The 13,773-nt window shown below is 42.6% G+C and overlaps 1 protein-coding gene across 1 annotated transcript in view; it reads left to right on the top strand.

The window, feature by feature from the left end:
* LOC143702181 (contactin-1a-like) overlaps nucleotides 1-13,773 on the top strand; it is a 69,549-nt gene that overhangs the window by 18,319 nt on the left and 37,457 nt on the right. The window contains exon 2 of the mRNA XM_077195704.1: nucleotides 11,991-12,100. Within this exon, the coding sequence (XP_077051819.1) occupies nucleotides 12,034-12,100 (67 nt within the window). The 5' untranslated portion in view covers nucleotides 11,991-12,033. The remainder of the gene's footprint in view (nucleotides 1-11,990; nucleotides 12,101-13,773) is intronic.

Genomic DNA, 13,773 nt, shown 5'->3' with positions numbered 1-13,773 from the left:
GAGTAACGAGTGTGTCAGAGTAACGAGTGTGTCAGAGTAACGCGTGTGTCAGAGTAACGAGTGTGTCAGAGTAACGAGTGTGTCAGACTAACAAGTCTGTCAGAGTAACGAGTGTGTCAGAGTAACGAGTGTGTCAGAGTAACGAGTGTGTCAGAGTAACGAGTGTGTCAGAGTAACGAGCGTTTCAGAGTAACGAGCGTTTCAGAGTAACGAGCGTTTCAGAGTAACGAGCGTTTCAGAGTAACGAGCGTTTCAGAGTAACGAGCGTTTCAGAGTAACGAGCGTTTCAGAGTAACGAGCGTGTCAGAGTAACGAGTGTGTCAGAGTAACGAGTGTGTCAGAGTAACGAGTGTGTCAGAGTAACGAGTGTGTCAGAGTAACGAGTGTTTCAGAGTAACGAGTGTTTCAGAGTAACGAGTGTTTCAGAGTAACGAGTGTTTCAGAGTAACGAGTGTTTCAGAGTAACGAGTGTGTCAGAGTAACGAGTGTGTCAGACTAACAAGTCTGTCAGAGTAACGAGCGTGTCAGAGTAACGAGCGTGTCAGAGTAACGAGCGTGTCAGAGTAACGAGCGTTTCAGAGTAACGAGCGTTTCAGAGTAACGAGCGTTTCAGAGTAACGAGCGTTTCAGAGTAACGAGCGTTTCAGAGTAACGAGTGTTTCAGAGTAACGAGCGTTTCAGAGTAACGAGCGTTAGTAACGAGCGTTTCAGAGTAACGAGCGTTTCAGAGTAACGAGTGTGTCAGACTAACGAGTGTGTCAGACTAACGAGTGTGTCAGAGTAACGAGCGTGTCAGAGTAACGAGCGTGTCAGAGTAACGAGCGTGTCAGAGTAACGAGCGTGTCAGAGTAACGAGCGTGTCAGAGTAACGAGCGTTTCAGAGTAACGAGCGTTTCAGAGTAACGAGCGTTTCAGAGTAACGAGTGTTTCAGAGTAACGAGTGTTTCAGAGTAACGAGTGTGTCAGAGTAACGAGTGTGTCAGAGTAACGAGTGTGTCAGAGTAACGAGTGTTTCAGAGTAACGAGTGTGTCAGAGTAACGAGTGTGTCAGAGTAACGAGTGTGTCAGAGTAACGAGTGTGTCAGAGTAACGAGTGTTTCAGAGTAACGAGTGTGTCAGAGTAACGAGTGTGTCAGAGTAACGAGTGTGTCAGAGTAACGGGTGTTTCAGAGTAACGAGCGTTTCAGAGTAACCGTTTCAGAGTAACGAGTGTGTCAGAGTAACGAGTGTGTCAGAGTAACGAGTGTGTCAGAGTAACGAGTGTGTCAGAGTAACGAGTGTGTCAGAGTAACGAGTGTGTCAGAGTAACGAGTGTTTCAGAGTAAAGAGTGTGTCAGAGTAACGAGCGTTTCAGAGTAACGAGTGTGTCAGAGTAACGAGCGTTTCAGAGTAACGAGCGTTTCAGAGTAACGAGTGTGTCAGAGTAACGAATGTGTCAGAGTAACGAGTGTGTCAAAGTAACGAGTGTTTCAGAGTAACGAGTGTGTCAGAGTAACGAGTGTGTCAGAGTAACGAGTGTGTCAGAGTAACGAGTGTCTCAGAGTAACGAGTGTGTCAGAGTAACGAGCGTTTCAGAGTAACGAGTGTTTCAGAGTAACGAGTGTGTCAGAGTAACGAGCGTTTCAGAGTAACGAGCGTGTCAGAGTAACGAGCGTGTCAGAGTAACGAGTGTGTCAGAGTAACGAGTGTGTCAGAGTAACGAGTGTGTCAGAGTAACGAGTGTGTCAGAGTAACGAGCGTGTCAGAGTAACGAGCGTGTCAGAGTAACGAGTGTGTCAGAGTAACGAGCGTGTCAGAGTAACGAGTGTGTCAGAGTAACGAGTGTGTCAGAGTAACGAGTGTGTCAGAGTAACGAGCGTGTCAGAGTAACGAGTGTGTCAGAGTAACGAGCGTTTCAGAGTAACGAGCGTGTCAGAGTAACGAATGTGTCAGAGTAACGGGTGTGTCAGAGTAACGAGTGTGTCAGAGTAACGAGTGTGTCAGAGTAACGAGTGTGTCAGAGTAACGAGTGTTTCAGAGTAACGAGTGTTTCAGAGTAACGAGTGTTTCAGAGTAACGAGTGTGTCAGAGTAACGAGTGTTTCAGAGTAACGAGTGTGTGTGTGTGTGTGTGTGTGTGTGTGTGTGTGTGTGTGTGTGTGTGTGTGTGTGTGTGTGTGTGTCTGTCCTTGACCCTGTGTGCTGATGAGATGTGAGAGCTCATTTAATGTCATGTTTTCGTGTGTATTTGCAGTGATCTACAATAACGCACTGTTTGAGCTGAAGGCAGTTTCTCTTTCTGGGAATCATGATCTGTCATGCAGGAATATTGATATTTTGATCTGAAGTCAAACACTGGCGTCTCTTCATGATGATTTCTGTTTTCTGCACATGCGGAATGTGATGAAAGTGGATCTATATAAAGAAAATCACTCCATACCCCCCCAGGATTCCCAGCTGCTTTTCTTCTTGTTGATGGAGAGTCTTTAGACAGAAGCATCACTGTGTGTAGTGTAATATAGTTTAGATGTGTTTGATTTGGTGTGTTAGATTTGTGATGTGTTAATGTTCACCTGGAGTGATCCTGGATGATTCGGTGACGTTTCATCTGTAGTGTTCGTTCAGAGCGAAGATGAAAGCCTTGACCCAAATCTGCAGCTCTCTGAAAGACTCTGAACACAATACAGCAAAACGCCTCAAACGCACAGACTAATGGGTCAGTTTGAGCAGGAACTAGGACATGCTGTTACTTCATGCCTTCCTTGGGGATCGAACCCGTGACCTTAATTCAATTCAGTTCATAGAACTACATAAAACAGACACATTTGCAATCGAAACCCCTTCATGAGAGTTTTCCCATAGCTGTGATTCTAACCTAAATCTGACAGTAGCTGGTGGTTTGGCTGGTCTAATAGAGATAAGGAGATCATTCCAAAGTTTCGGACCCGCTCGTGAGAAAGCTCTATCGCCCTTATGTTTGTATTTTGACCTATGCTGACACATAGAAGATGCAGATTCTCCGATCTCAAGGATCTGGGGGGAGTATATACTGACAACATGTTGGACGTGGACATGTGTGCCTGATATAAAGAGCCTTAAGAACGAGTATGAGTTATACAGAGTTCTGTACCCTACTGACATCTATTTCAATTAAATTAATAGCGGCGTAACAGAGTCATATTTTTTGGCAGACTTGATCATCCTAGCTTCTGCGTTCTGGACTTTCTGTTAGCAGGCTAGTGATTTAGCATCAATACCATAAAAAATACCAAAATACCAATCTGGAACTGATAAAAAAAGTTTTGTCTTTGCTAAAAAAAACTTACATTTAAAAAACTGGTTCTTACAACTGAATTTATTTGACTATCCTTTTTTAAGATACTGTCCAAAACAAAACCCAGATTTTTCACATTGGATTTCATAAAACCAGACAATGGGGTTGATGTGAAAGATTTACAGCATCAATGCCAGGCCCGAACACAATTACCTCGGTTTTCTCTTTGTTAAGCTTAAAAAAAATGTGCATCCATCCAGGCCATGATGTCATGTAGACATGCTAATAAAGCATCAACTGAGTGTGTGTTTGACTGTCTCACACGCACATAAATCTGAGTATCATCCGCATAGCCATGAAATACTACATGGTATTTTCGGAAGATAGGTCCGAGTTAACATATAAAGTGAAAACAAAATAACGGAGCAAGGACCGACCCTTGTGGGATCTTACTTGATCTCAGTGTGGCTTTTGATATGGTCAAGTAAGATCGACATAACATCTTCTCCATTATCCAATGATAGAAAGATGTCATTTAACACCTTGACCAACACTGTCCCAGTGCTATCACATTACTATAATCCTGATTGAAGAGGCTCAACTATCGAAATCAATGTAATATAAGTTTGTAATTGTTTAAAAACCACATATGAAATATGATTTTCGAAAGAGGCTGTCTAATAACTCCCGGGACTTTAACTGTAGAGGATGGAGTTACAGTACATCCTTCCAATGCAAATTATATTCTAAGAGATTCTGTGTACAGGTTTTTGGTCCGATTATTAATATTAATAGAATTTAATAGAAGATAATTACAGGTCATCCAATATTTTATATCTTTAACACACTCTGTTAACTTGGATAATACGGGGATGATGTTGATGTTGGGAGCGGCGTGATCAAAGCCTGACTTTATTTTAACCATCATGCACGTGAGCGCTGGCGTTGCTGATGAGCGGGTCATTAGCGTGAGCGTTGAGTCCCGTTGCTCACAGCAGGGTTTCTCTTCAGTGTCCCACAGTTAATCTGATCTCTCCTGATCTCAGATACAGCCCCGTCCCACTCAGGGACAATAGTCGTGTTTCCCCTGTCGGGCCAGTGTGAGCCAGGCTTCCTCCGTCGGCCCCGAGGAAGCCCTGGGAGTGACCGTGGAAACACGACTGGCCCTGGTGCGCACTAGCTCGCACGCTTCTGGCCTGGAAGATTTCGGACTTCTTTGTTTGCAAGGACCTTTACTGCGGTGTTACTGCGGTGTTACTGTGGTGTTTCTGCAGTGTTTCTGCAGTGTGGTGTTACTGTGGTGTTACTGTGGTGTTACTGTGGTGTTTATGCGGTGTTACTGTGGTGTTACTGCGGTGTTACTGCGGTGTTTCTGCGGTGTTACTGCGGTGTTACTGCGGTGTTACTGCGGTGTTACTGCGGTGTTTCAAGTTTCAAGTTTGTATTTATTTATATAGCACATTTAAAAACAGCAAACAGGGCTGACCAAAGTGCTGAACAATACACAAGATAAAGAACAAAGACAAACCACACAATCATGACAGAAGCTCACAATGAATTAAAAGCTAAAGAAAAAAAATAGGTTTTAAGAGAGGATTTAAAAACAGTTACAGATTGAGCAGCTCTGATGTAAACCGGAAGGCTGTTCCACAGCCTAGGGCCAGCAACAGCAAAGGCTCTGTCCCCTCTATTCTTTAACCTAGATCTGGGGACAGACAGAAGTCGCTGATCACCAGACCTCAGGTTTCGTGTGGGGTTGTGTGGACAGAGTAGCTCAGACAAATAGCTCGGTGCCAGATTATTTACGGATTTAAAAACAAATAAAAGAATTTTAAACTCGATTCTAAAATGCACAGGTAGCCAATGCAGAGATTTTAAGATAGGTGAAACATGATCAAATTTGCGTTTTCTTTTGAGGAACTTTGCAGCAGCGTTCTGTACTAATTGGAGACGCGCAATAGACTGTTTGGGTATGCCGAAGTAGAGAGAGTTGCAATAGTCCAACCGCAATGTAATGAGCGCATGGATTGCAATCTCTAGTGTTTTCTCAGAAAGGGAGGATTTAATTTTAGAGAGAAGACGTAACTGAAAAAAGCAAGAACTAATCACCGCATTGATTTGTTTTTCAAATTTCAGGTTTTGATCCCAGAGAACACCTAGGTTCTTAATGCAAGATGACTTTGGATCAAGATAGTCCAGATCAATGTTGCTGCTATTATAGTTGTCATGGGGGCCAAAGACTATAACCTCGGTCTTGGATTCATTCATAAATAAGAAGTTTTGAGAAAACCACATTATTACTTCCTCTATGCATGCAAAAAGACATTTTAGTGCAGTATCTTTGTTGCGTTTCAGAGGGAAATAAATTTGTGTATCATCTGCATAGCAGTGAAATGATACGCCATGCTTTCTGAAAATGGAGCCCAGAGGAAGTAAATATATGGAAAAAAGAATGGGTGCGAGAATAGACCCCTGCGGCACTCCACAGGAGAGTTGAGCTGGCGAGGAAGAAAAATTACCCAGTTTAACAGAGAAACTTCTATTTGTTAGATAAGATCTAAACCAGCTGAGGACAGTTCCCTGGATGCCCAAAGAGCGTTCTAGTCGGGATAATAGAGTTTTATGATCAACTGTATCAAAGGCCGAGGTTAAGTCTAACAGTATTAGGATCACAGAGTCACCAGCATCGGTTGCTAACAGTATATCATTAGAAACCCTTAAAAGAGCAGACTCTGTGCTGTGCAGAGGCTTAAAACCAGACTGGAAAGTTTCAAGAATTTGATTTGCGCTAAGATGAGATTGGAGTTGATTCAGAACCGTTTTCTCCAATGCTTTTGTAATAAAAGGAAGGGTAGAAATAGGTCGAAAGTTATTAAAATCCCTAACATCAAGTGAAGGTTTCTTGAGCAAAGGTGTAACAGTAGCTTGTTTTAGTGTATCAGGGATAGTCCCTGTGCTCAAGAATTTATTCATTAGAGACACCAAACATGTTCCAACCGAATCCAAAGTTTGTTTCAAGATACGCGGAGAGAGAACATCAAGAGAGCAGAAGGAAGGTTTCAAATGATCAACAATTTCTCTGAGAGATAGAAGAGAAACAGGGTCAAACACACTCCATATGGGTGAAGAACAACTCAGTTCATGCGAGACATTAGCAGATGATTGCAACTGAGATCTTAGAGAGGTGATCTTCTCACAGAAAAACCTTGAGAAACCTTCACATAATGATACTGAAGGATTTGAAATCACAACTATAGGAGGATTGAGAGCAGACTTTAACACAGAAAACAAGGCTTTTGAACTATGATGATTTTTTAAAATTAAATTAGAAAAATACTTAGACTTAGCAGATATCATAGCTTTCTGAAAAGCACTGAGGGAGTTTTTCAGCATTTCATAAGAGATTTGTAGCTTATCACTTTTCCATTTACGTTCTGCTCTTCTACACGTTCGTCTCAGAGAACGGATGGTATCATTGAGCCATGGTTCAGTCTTAGGTTTTGACTTCTTAGCTTTTAAAGGAGCAGTGGTATTTAAAACCTCAGAGCATACAGTATTAAACAGACTAAGATGTTCTTCAGCATCCAAGTCGGGTAAGGGTGACTCCAGGGACAGAGACAGACACACCTCATTAAAAGAGTTAGTGAATTCCTCTTGGAAACAGGGAGAAAAGGAACGAGTCCATTGTGCAATAGATGAAATGTGCGATCTTGTAGGAGGAAGGGACATAGAAAACAGTACAGGCATGTGATCAGAGATCAGAGTGTTAAAAACCTGAACATCAGTAATGCAAACGCCATGAGAGAGTACCAGGTCCAGAGTATGTCCATGAATATGTGTGGGATCTTTCACCCACTGAACCATGTTAAATGAGTCAATGAGATTTAAAAACTCCATTGTTAGAGGCTTTGACTGACAGCACACATGAATATTAAAATCCCCTAATAAAAGAATATTGCTGTAATTAGTTACACATTCGCCCATAAAAGCAGTAAATTCACTTATAAAATCTTTCACTAAGTGAGGGGGGCGATACACCAGCGCTAACAAAATAGGATCGTCAAATTCCAGTCGCAACAGCTGTACTTCAAAGCTACTGTAGAATGTAGACGGAACAGAGTGACAGTAGCTACTAAAACGCTTTTTTAAAATTACCGCTAGACCACCTCCGCGTCCAGAAGAGCGGGGAGAGTTAAAGAATGTGCAGCCTTCCGGAATCAACTCAGCAAAAGGACTTAAATCACCTGCTAATGTTTCTGCGGTGTTACTGCGGTGTTACTGTGGTGTTACTGTGGTGTTACTGTGGTGTTACTGCGGTGTTACTTTGGTGTTACTTTGGTGTTACTGTGGTGGTTCTGCGGTGTTACTGCGGTTACTGTGGTGTTACTGCGGTGTTACTGCGGTGTTACTGCGGTGGTTCTGCGGTGTTACTGCGGTGTTACTGTGGTGTTACTGCGGTGTTACTGCGGTGTTACTGTGTTGTTACTGCGGTGTTACTGTGGTGTTAATGCGGTGTTACTGCGGTGTTACTGCGGTGTTACTGTGGTGGTTCTGCGGTGTTACTGTGGTGTTACTGAGGTGTTACTGCAGTGTTACTGCGGTGTTACTGCGGTGTTACTGTGGTGGTTCTGCGGTGTTACTGCGGTGTTACTGTGGTGGTTCTGCGGTGTTACTGCGGTGTTACTGCAGTGTTACTGCGGTGTTACTGTGGTGGTTCTGCGGTGTTACTGCAGTTACTGTGGTGTTACTGCGGTGTTACTGCGGTGGTACTGCGGTGTTACTGTGGTGTTACTGTGTTGTTACTGTGGTGTTACTGTGGTGTTAATGCGGTGTTACTGTGGTGGTTCTGCGGTGTTACTGTGGTGTTACTGAGGTGTTACTGCAGTGTTACTGTGGTGGTTCTGCGGTGTTACTGCGGTGTTACTGTGGTGGTTCTGCGGTGTTACTGCGGTGTTACTGCAGTGTTACTGCGGTGTTACTGTGGTGGTTCTGCGGTGTTACTGTGGTCTTACTGCAGTGTTACTGTGGTGTTTCTGCGGTGTTACTGCGGTGTTACTGCGGTGTTACTGCGGTGTTACTGTGGTGGTTCTGCGGTGTTACTGTGGTGTTACTGCAGTGTTACTGTGGTGTTACTGTGGTGGTTCTGCGGTGTTACTGCGGTGTTACTGCAGTGTTACTGTGGTGTTTCTGCGGTGTTACTGCGGTGTTACTGCGGTGGTTCTGCGGTGTTACTGCGGTGTTACTGCGGTGTTACTGTGGTGGTTCTGCGGTGTTACTGCAGTGTTACTGTGGTGTTTCTGCGGTGTTACTGCGGTGTTACTGCGGTGGTTCTGCGGTGTTACTGCGGTTTTACTGCGGTGTTACTGTGGTGGTTCTGCGGTGTTACTGTGGTGTTACTGCGGTGTTACTGCGGTGTTACTGTGGTGGTTCTGCGGTGTTACTGCGGTGTTACTGCGGTGTTACTGCGGTGTTACTGCGATGTTACTGTGGTGGTACTGTGGTGTTACTGCGGTGTTACTGCGGTTTTACTGCGGTGTTACTGTGGTGTTACTGTGGTCTGCAGTGTTACTCTGGTTTAGTGAATGTGTGAGAGAATACTGTAGAGTTTGTGCAGCTCATGATCACATTAATCTTAGTGGTTGAAGTGTAATCTAACGTGAGAATTTCCTCGTGAAAATAAGTGCACTATCTGTATTGAATGTGCACTTCACATCTTAAAAGTCTATTAAAAAAAAAGTATTTGCTGATAATATAATATTAATCAAATAAAAAGATGTGTGTGTACAGTTGTGTGCTGTAAATGCTCAACATTACCATGTCTGTCTGGAGAATCATGAATGTGTCTATTCTGTGACGGTGACGTGACGATCTGGATGAAGATGTCACGTCGAGCGCTGTGTGTGTGTGTGTGTGTGTGTGTGTGTGTGTGTGTGTGTGTGTGTGTGTGTGTGTGTGTGTGTGTGTGTGTGTGTGTGTGTGTGTGTGTGTGTGTGACCGATAATAATTCCTGACCTCATGTATTGGTGTGTTTTCCTCAGCTAAGCGTTTCTCATTGATCTGCTGGTTCCTGCCTGTTCAATGTTGTTATTCAGCTGAAATTGGCTGTTTATTCAGTGGAGTTTGAACACAAAGCACTTGAACACGCTGAATCAACACGCAAACAACATTGAGCTTCGGATGAAGGTCAGTCACTTTCTGGTGTGGGTCGTGAAGTCTGGCGAAGAGCGTTTATGAGCCACGAGTTAGCATTGATATTCAGCACAAACATCAAACTACAGGGATCAAGGACACATTCAACTGATCGAAAGTGACAGTAAAGACATTTATAATGTTACAAAAGATTCTATTTCAAATAAATGCTGTTCTTTCAACTTTCTGTTCATAAAAGAATCCTGAAGAATAAACGGTATGACGGTTGTGTATATATATATGTATATATATACGAGGAGTCCTCTGGATTCGGGCCACCTTCGCCCGGACAGCTAATTATTCTAATTATAATCTAATTATTTGTGTGAACTCATGAAATGAATATCAGTGAGGTTCAATGTTGTTTGTTCCAAATGTTCTTCAAAATATCATCAGAAGACGGAAAGTCTTGCAGGTTTAAGTGACATGAGGGCAAATAAATAATGATGGAATGATTGGTGTGTGTATGAGAAGGATCTGGTGTGTGTGTGTGTGTGTGTGTGTGTGTGTGTGTGTGTGTGTGTGTGTGTGTGTGTGTGTGTGTGTGTGTGTGTGTGTGTGTGTGTGTGTGTGTGTGTGTGTGTGTGTGTGTGTGTGTGTGTGTGTGTGTTGTCAGTGCACAGATCTCCATCCGCCTCTAATGGAATCATCTGCGACTCTATCAGGAAGCAGGAACAATCCGCTGGAATAATGTGGAAACGTGATGATTCCGGAGCAAGTGATGGATGCGTGTTTGTGCATAAACAGTCAATAGTATGATGTCATTTACTGATATTACGTTACATCGACGACTACACACAATGTACCATGGTATTCTCTGTAGATACCACAGTATATCTGTGCTTGAGCTCGTCACAGTTAATGGATTCTGGCACTGATCCGTTTGCGTCTCCATAATACTGAGAGTCAGCGTGATATTATTGAGATCTCTAGACGAGACACATGTAAGATCATCAGAAACATCTGACATGTCATGTCTGTAGGAGAAACAGATAGAAGTGAGATCATGTGTCTCTCTCTCTCTGATCTTCTCGCTCATAATTTCCCTTTCATTCAATTCATGTGCAAATCCGCATTGAAAGCAGCTTGTGTGTGTCATTGTGAGGAGATTTGAATATTAAACAGCTGATTATCATGATCATGTGACCGTCTACTGAAGAAATGTACCATAATATATGTCATTATTTTCTCCACGCTGGTTTGGGTGGTTGATCAGTTGAGCTACTAACCAGGTGAGAGGTCAGTCTGGTTAAGGCTATAGTTTAGATCAGTGGTATTTAAAGTCCCTGTAAAGTCAAAATGAAGTATGTGTTCTGAGTTTGTCATATCACAGAAATATGTGTTATTAGACACCCAGCCAAATTTGAATGATAAAAGAAGCCGGCAAGTACATAAAATAAGCTATCAAAATCTTGAAAAAATGAGCAGTAGTCTCTGCTTTCAAACGCTGGGGGCGTGTCTACTGGCTGCGCTGAAACCACGCCCACTCGTGGTAAAGCTGCCGTCGCCACACTCAACTGTCACCCGCTACAGCCGGAATGGATGCTCCTAGCAGCTTATTAGGTTAATTATAACATAAGCGCACAAGGCAACTTACACTCATTGGTGGGCACGCACTGCCGATGATGTCACCAGTTGTCGGCGCGACGGGAGGATGAACGGCGAGGCAAGAGATAGTCGTTCGGCCCCATTCACCAGTAACAGCGGATTATCAATGAATCCCAGTTGTCTCCGACGAAAGTTTATTAAACTATCCCGTTTAAAATGATCACTACAGAGGCGGGTTTTGGTGGTTATCCTCAGCTCTCCATCAAGGTGGCTTTTCACAAAATGAATCCACCTCTTCTTGATGTTATCGTATTTAGTCAATTTAAATAAGGACACCGATCTGTTTTGTACGTGATCACATCCAGGTAGTACGCATTTCCGTGACGAAAGTGATTCCTTTTAGCCCCGCCCAAAGAATCCGTAAAATATCAATGGTGAAAAACTGTTTAACGGTCTAACTCCACAATTCAGTACTTCACTGTTCACAGTCTTTGTAATGTGTTTTAGCAATACATTTCTAACATTTATAATGTGTTTAGATTTTTTTTTTTAATTGCCTTTACAGGGACTTTAAACTGGAGTCTGTGGAAAAATGTAAAGAATTTATTAAAAAAAATCTATTAAAAAAAAATTTGAAAAAGAAAAAAACCCACTATAAAACGAAGTCTAAATCGTTTTATCAAAAAAGAAAGGAGGGAAGAGAGAGGGGAAGAAAGTTGCAGGAGGAGTGACTTCTACTGTGAGCCAATCAGAGAGCGATTGAGACATTGAGATCATCAGAGACATCTGAAGTCTCTGTTTGGTGCTACACTCCTGTGTGTGTAGTGTATAGTTTACCAGTTTAAGTGAGTCTAAAGTGGGTTTCTATGCATGACAATACATAGCTGCCTTTTCAGTTCTAGGATTCATGTTTGAGAGTCTGTGGCTGAGAGGATGGAGATCAGGAATCTGCTCTATATCAGGCGCGCTGCTCATCTCATTATCTGTGTTTCGCTCCTCAGGGAATCCCAGCAACTCCTGATGTCTGAAGATCTGATTTAAGCCATGATCCCTGGAGCCATGAGCCGCACGGCCCTTATACTGCTGATCGCCACATCGCTTCGCTCTCGCTGTGAGTATACGATATTATAACTTTCCTCTCGCTGTGAGTATACGATACTATAACCTTCCTCTCGCTGTGAGTATACGATATTATAACCTTCCTCTCGCTGTGAGTATATGATATTATAACCTTCCTCTCGCTGTGAGTATACCATACTATAACCTTCCTCTCACTGTGAGTATACCATACTATAACCTTCCTCTCGCTGTGAGTATACCATACTATAACCTTCCTCTCACTGTGAGTATACCATACTATAACCTTCCTCTCGCTGTTAGTATACCATACTATAACCTTCCTCTCGCTGTGAGTATACGATACTATAACCTTCCTCTCGCTGTGAGTATACGATATTATAACCTTCCTCTCGCTGTCAGTATACAATACTATAACCTTCCTCTCGCTGTGAGTATACGATATTATAACCTTCCTCTCACTGTGAGTATACGATATTATAACTTTCCTCTCGCTGTGAGTATACGATATTATAACCTTCCTCTCGCTGTGAGTATGCAATACTATAACCTTCCTCTCACTGTGAGTATGCAATACTATAACCTTCCTATCACTGTGAGTATACCCTTACTATAACTTTCCTCTCGCTGTGAGTATACAATACTATAACCTTCCTCTTGCTGTGAGTATACGATATTATAACCTTCCTCTCACTGTGATTATACGATACTATAACCTTCCTCTCGCTGTGAGTATACGATATTATAACCTTCCTCTCGCTGTGAGTATACGATACTATAATCTTCCTCTCACTGTGAGTATACGATACTATAACCTTCCTCTCGCTGTGAGTATACGATACTATAACCTTCCTCTCGCTGTGAGTATATGATACTATAACCTTCCTCTCGCTGTGAGTATATGATACTATAACCTTCCTCTCGCTGTGAGTATACGATACTATAAACTTCCTCTCGCTGTGAGTACATGATACTATAACCTTCCTCTCGCTGTGAGTATACGATACTAAAACCTTCCTCTCGCTGTGAGTATGCAATACTATAACCTTCCTATCACTGTGAGTATACCCTTACTATAACCTTCCTCTCGCTGTGAGTATACAATACTATAACCTTCCTCTCGCTGTGAGTATGCAATACTATAACCTTACTATCACTGTGAGTATACCCTTACTATAACCTTCCTCTCGCTGTGAGTATACAATACTATAACCTTCCTCTCGCTGTGAGTATACGATATTATAACCTTCCTCTCACTGTGAGTATACGATACTATAACCTTCCTCTCGCTGTGAGTATACGATACTATAACCTTCCTCTCGCTGTGAGTATACGATACTATAACCACGATATTATAACCTTCCTCTCGCTGTGAGTATACGATACTATAACCTTCCTCTCGCTGTGAGTATATGATACTATAACCTTCCTCTCACTGTGAGTATACCATACTATAACCTTCCTCTCGCTGTGAGTATGCAATACTATAACCTTCCTATCACTGTGAGTATACGATACTATAACCTTCCTCTCACTGTGAGTATACCATACTATAACCTTCCTCTCGCTGTGAGTATGCAATACTATAACCTTCCTATCACTGTGAGTGTACCCTTACTATAACCTTCCTCTCGCTGTGAGTATACAATACTATAACCTTCCTCTCGCTGTGAGTATACGATATTATAACCTTCCTCTCACTGTGAG

Source organism: Siphateles boraxobius, unplaced genomic scaffold, assembly GCF_051911475.1.
Source record: "Siphateles boraxobius isolate OS27281-9 unplaced genomic scaffold, OSU_SipBor_1 347, whole genome shotgun sequence".
NCBI classification, from domain to species: Eukaryota; Metazoa; Chordata; class Actinopteri; order Cypriniformes; family Leuciscidae; genus Siphateles; species Siphateles boraxobius.
This window is presented reverse-complemented; position numbering and strand designations above follow the sequence as displayed.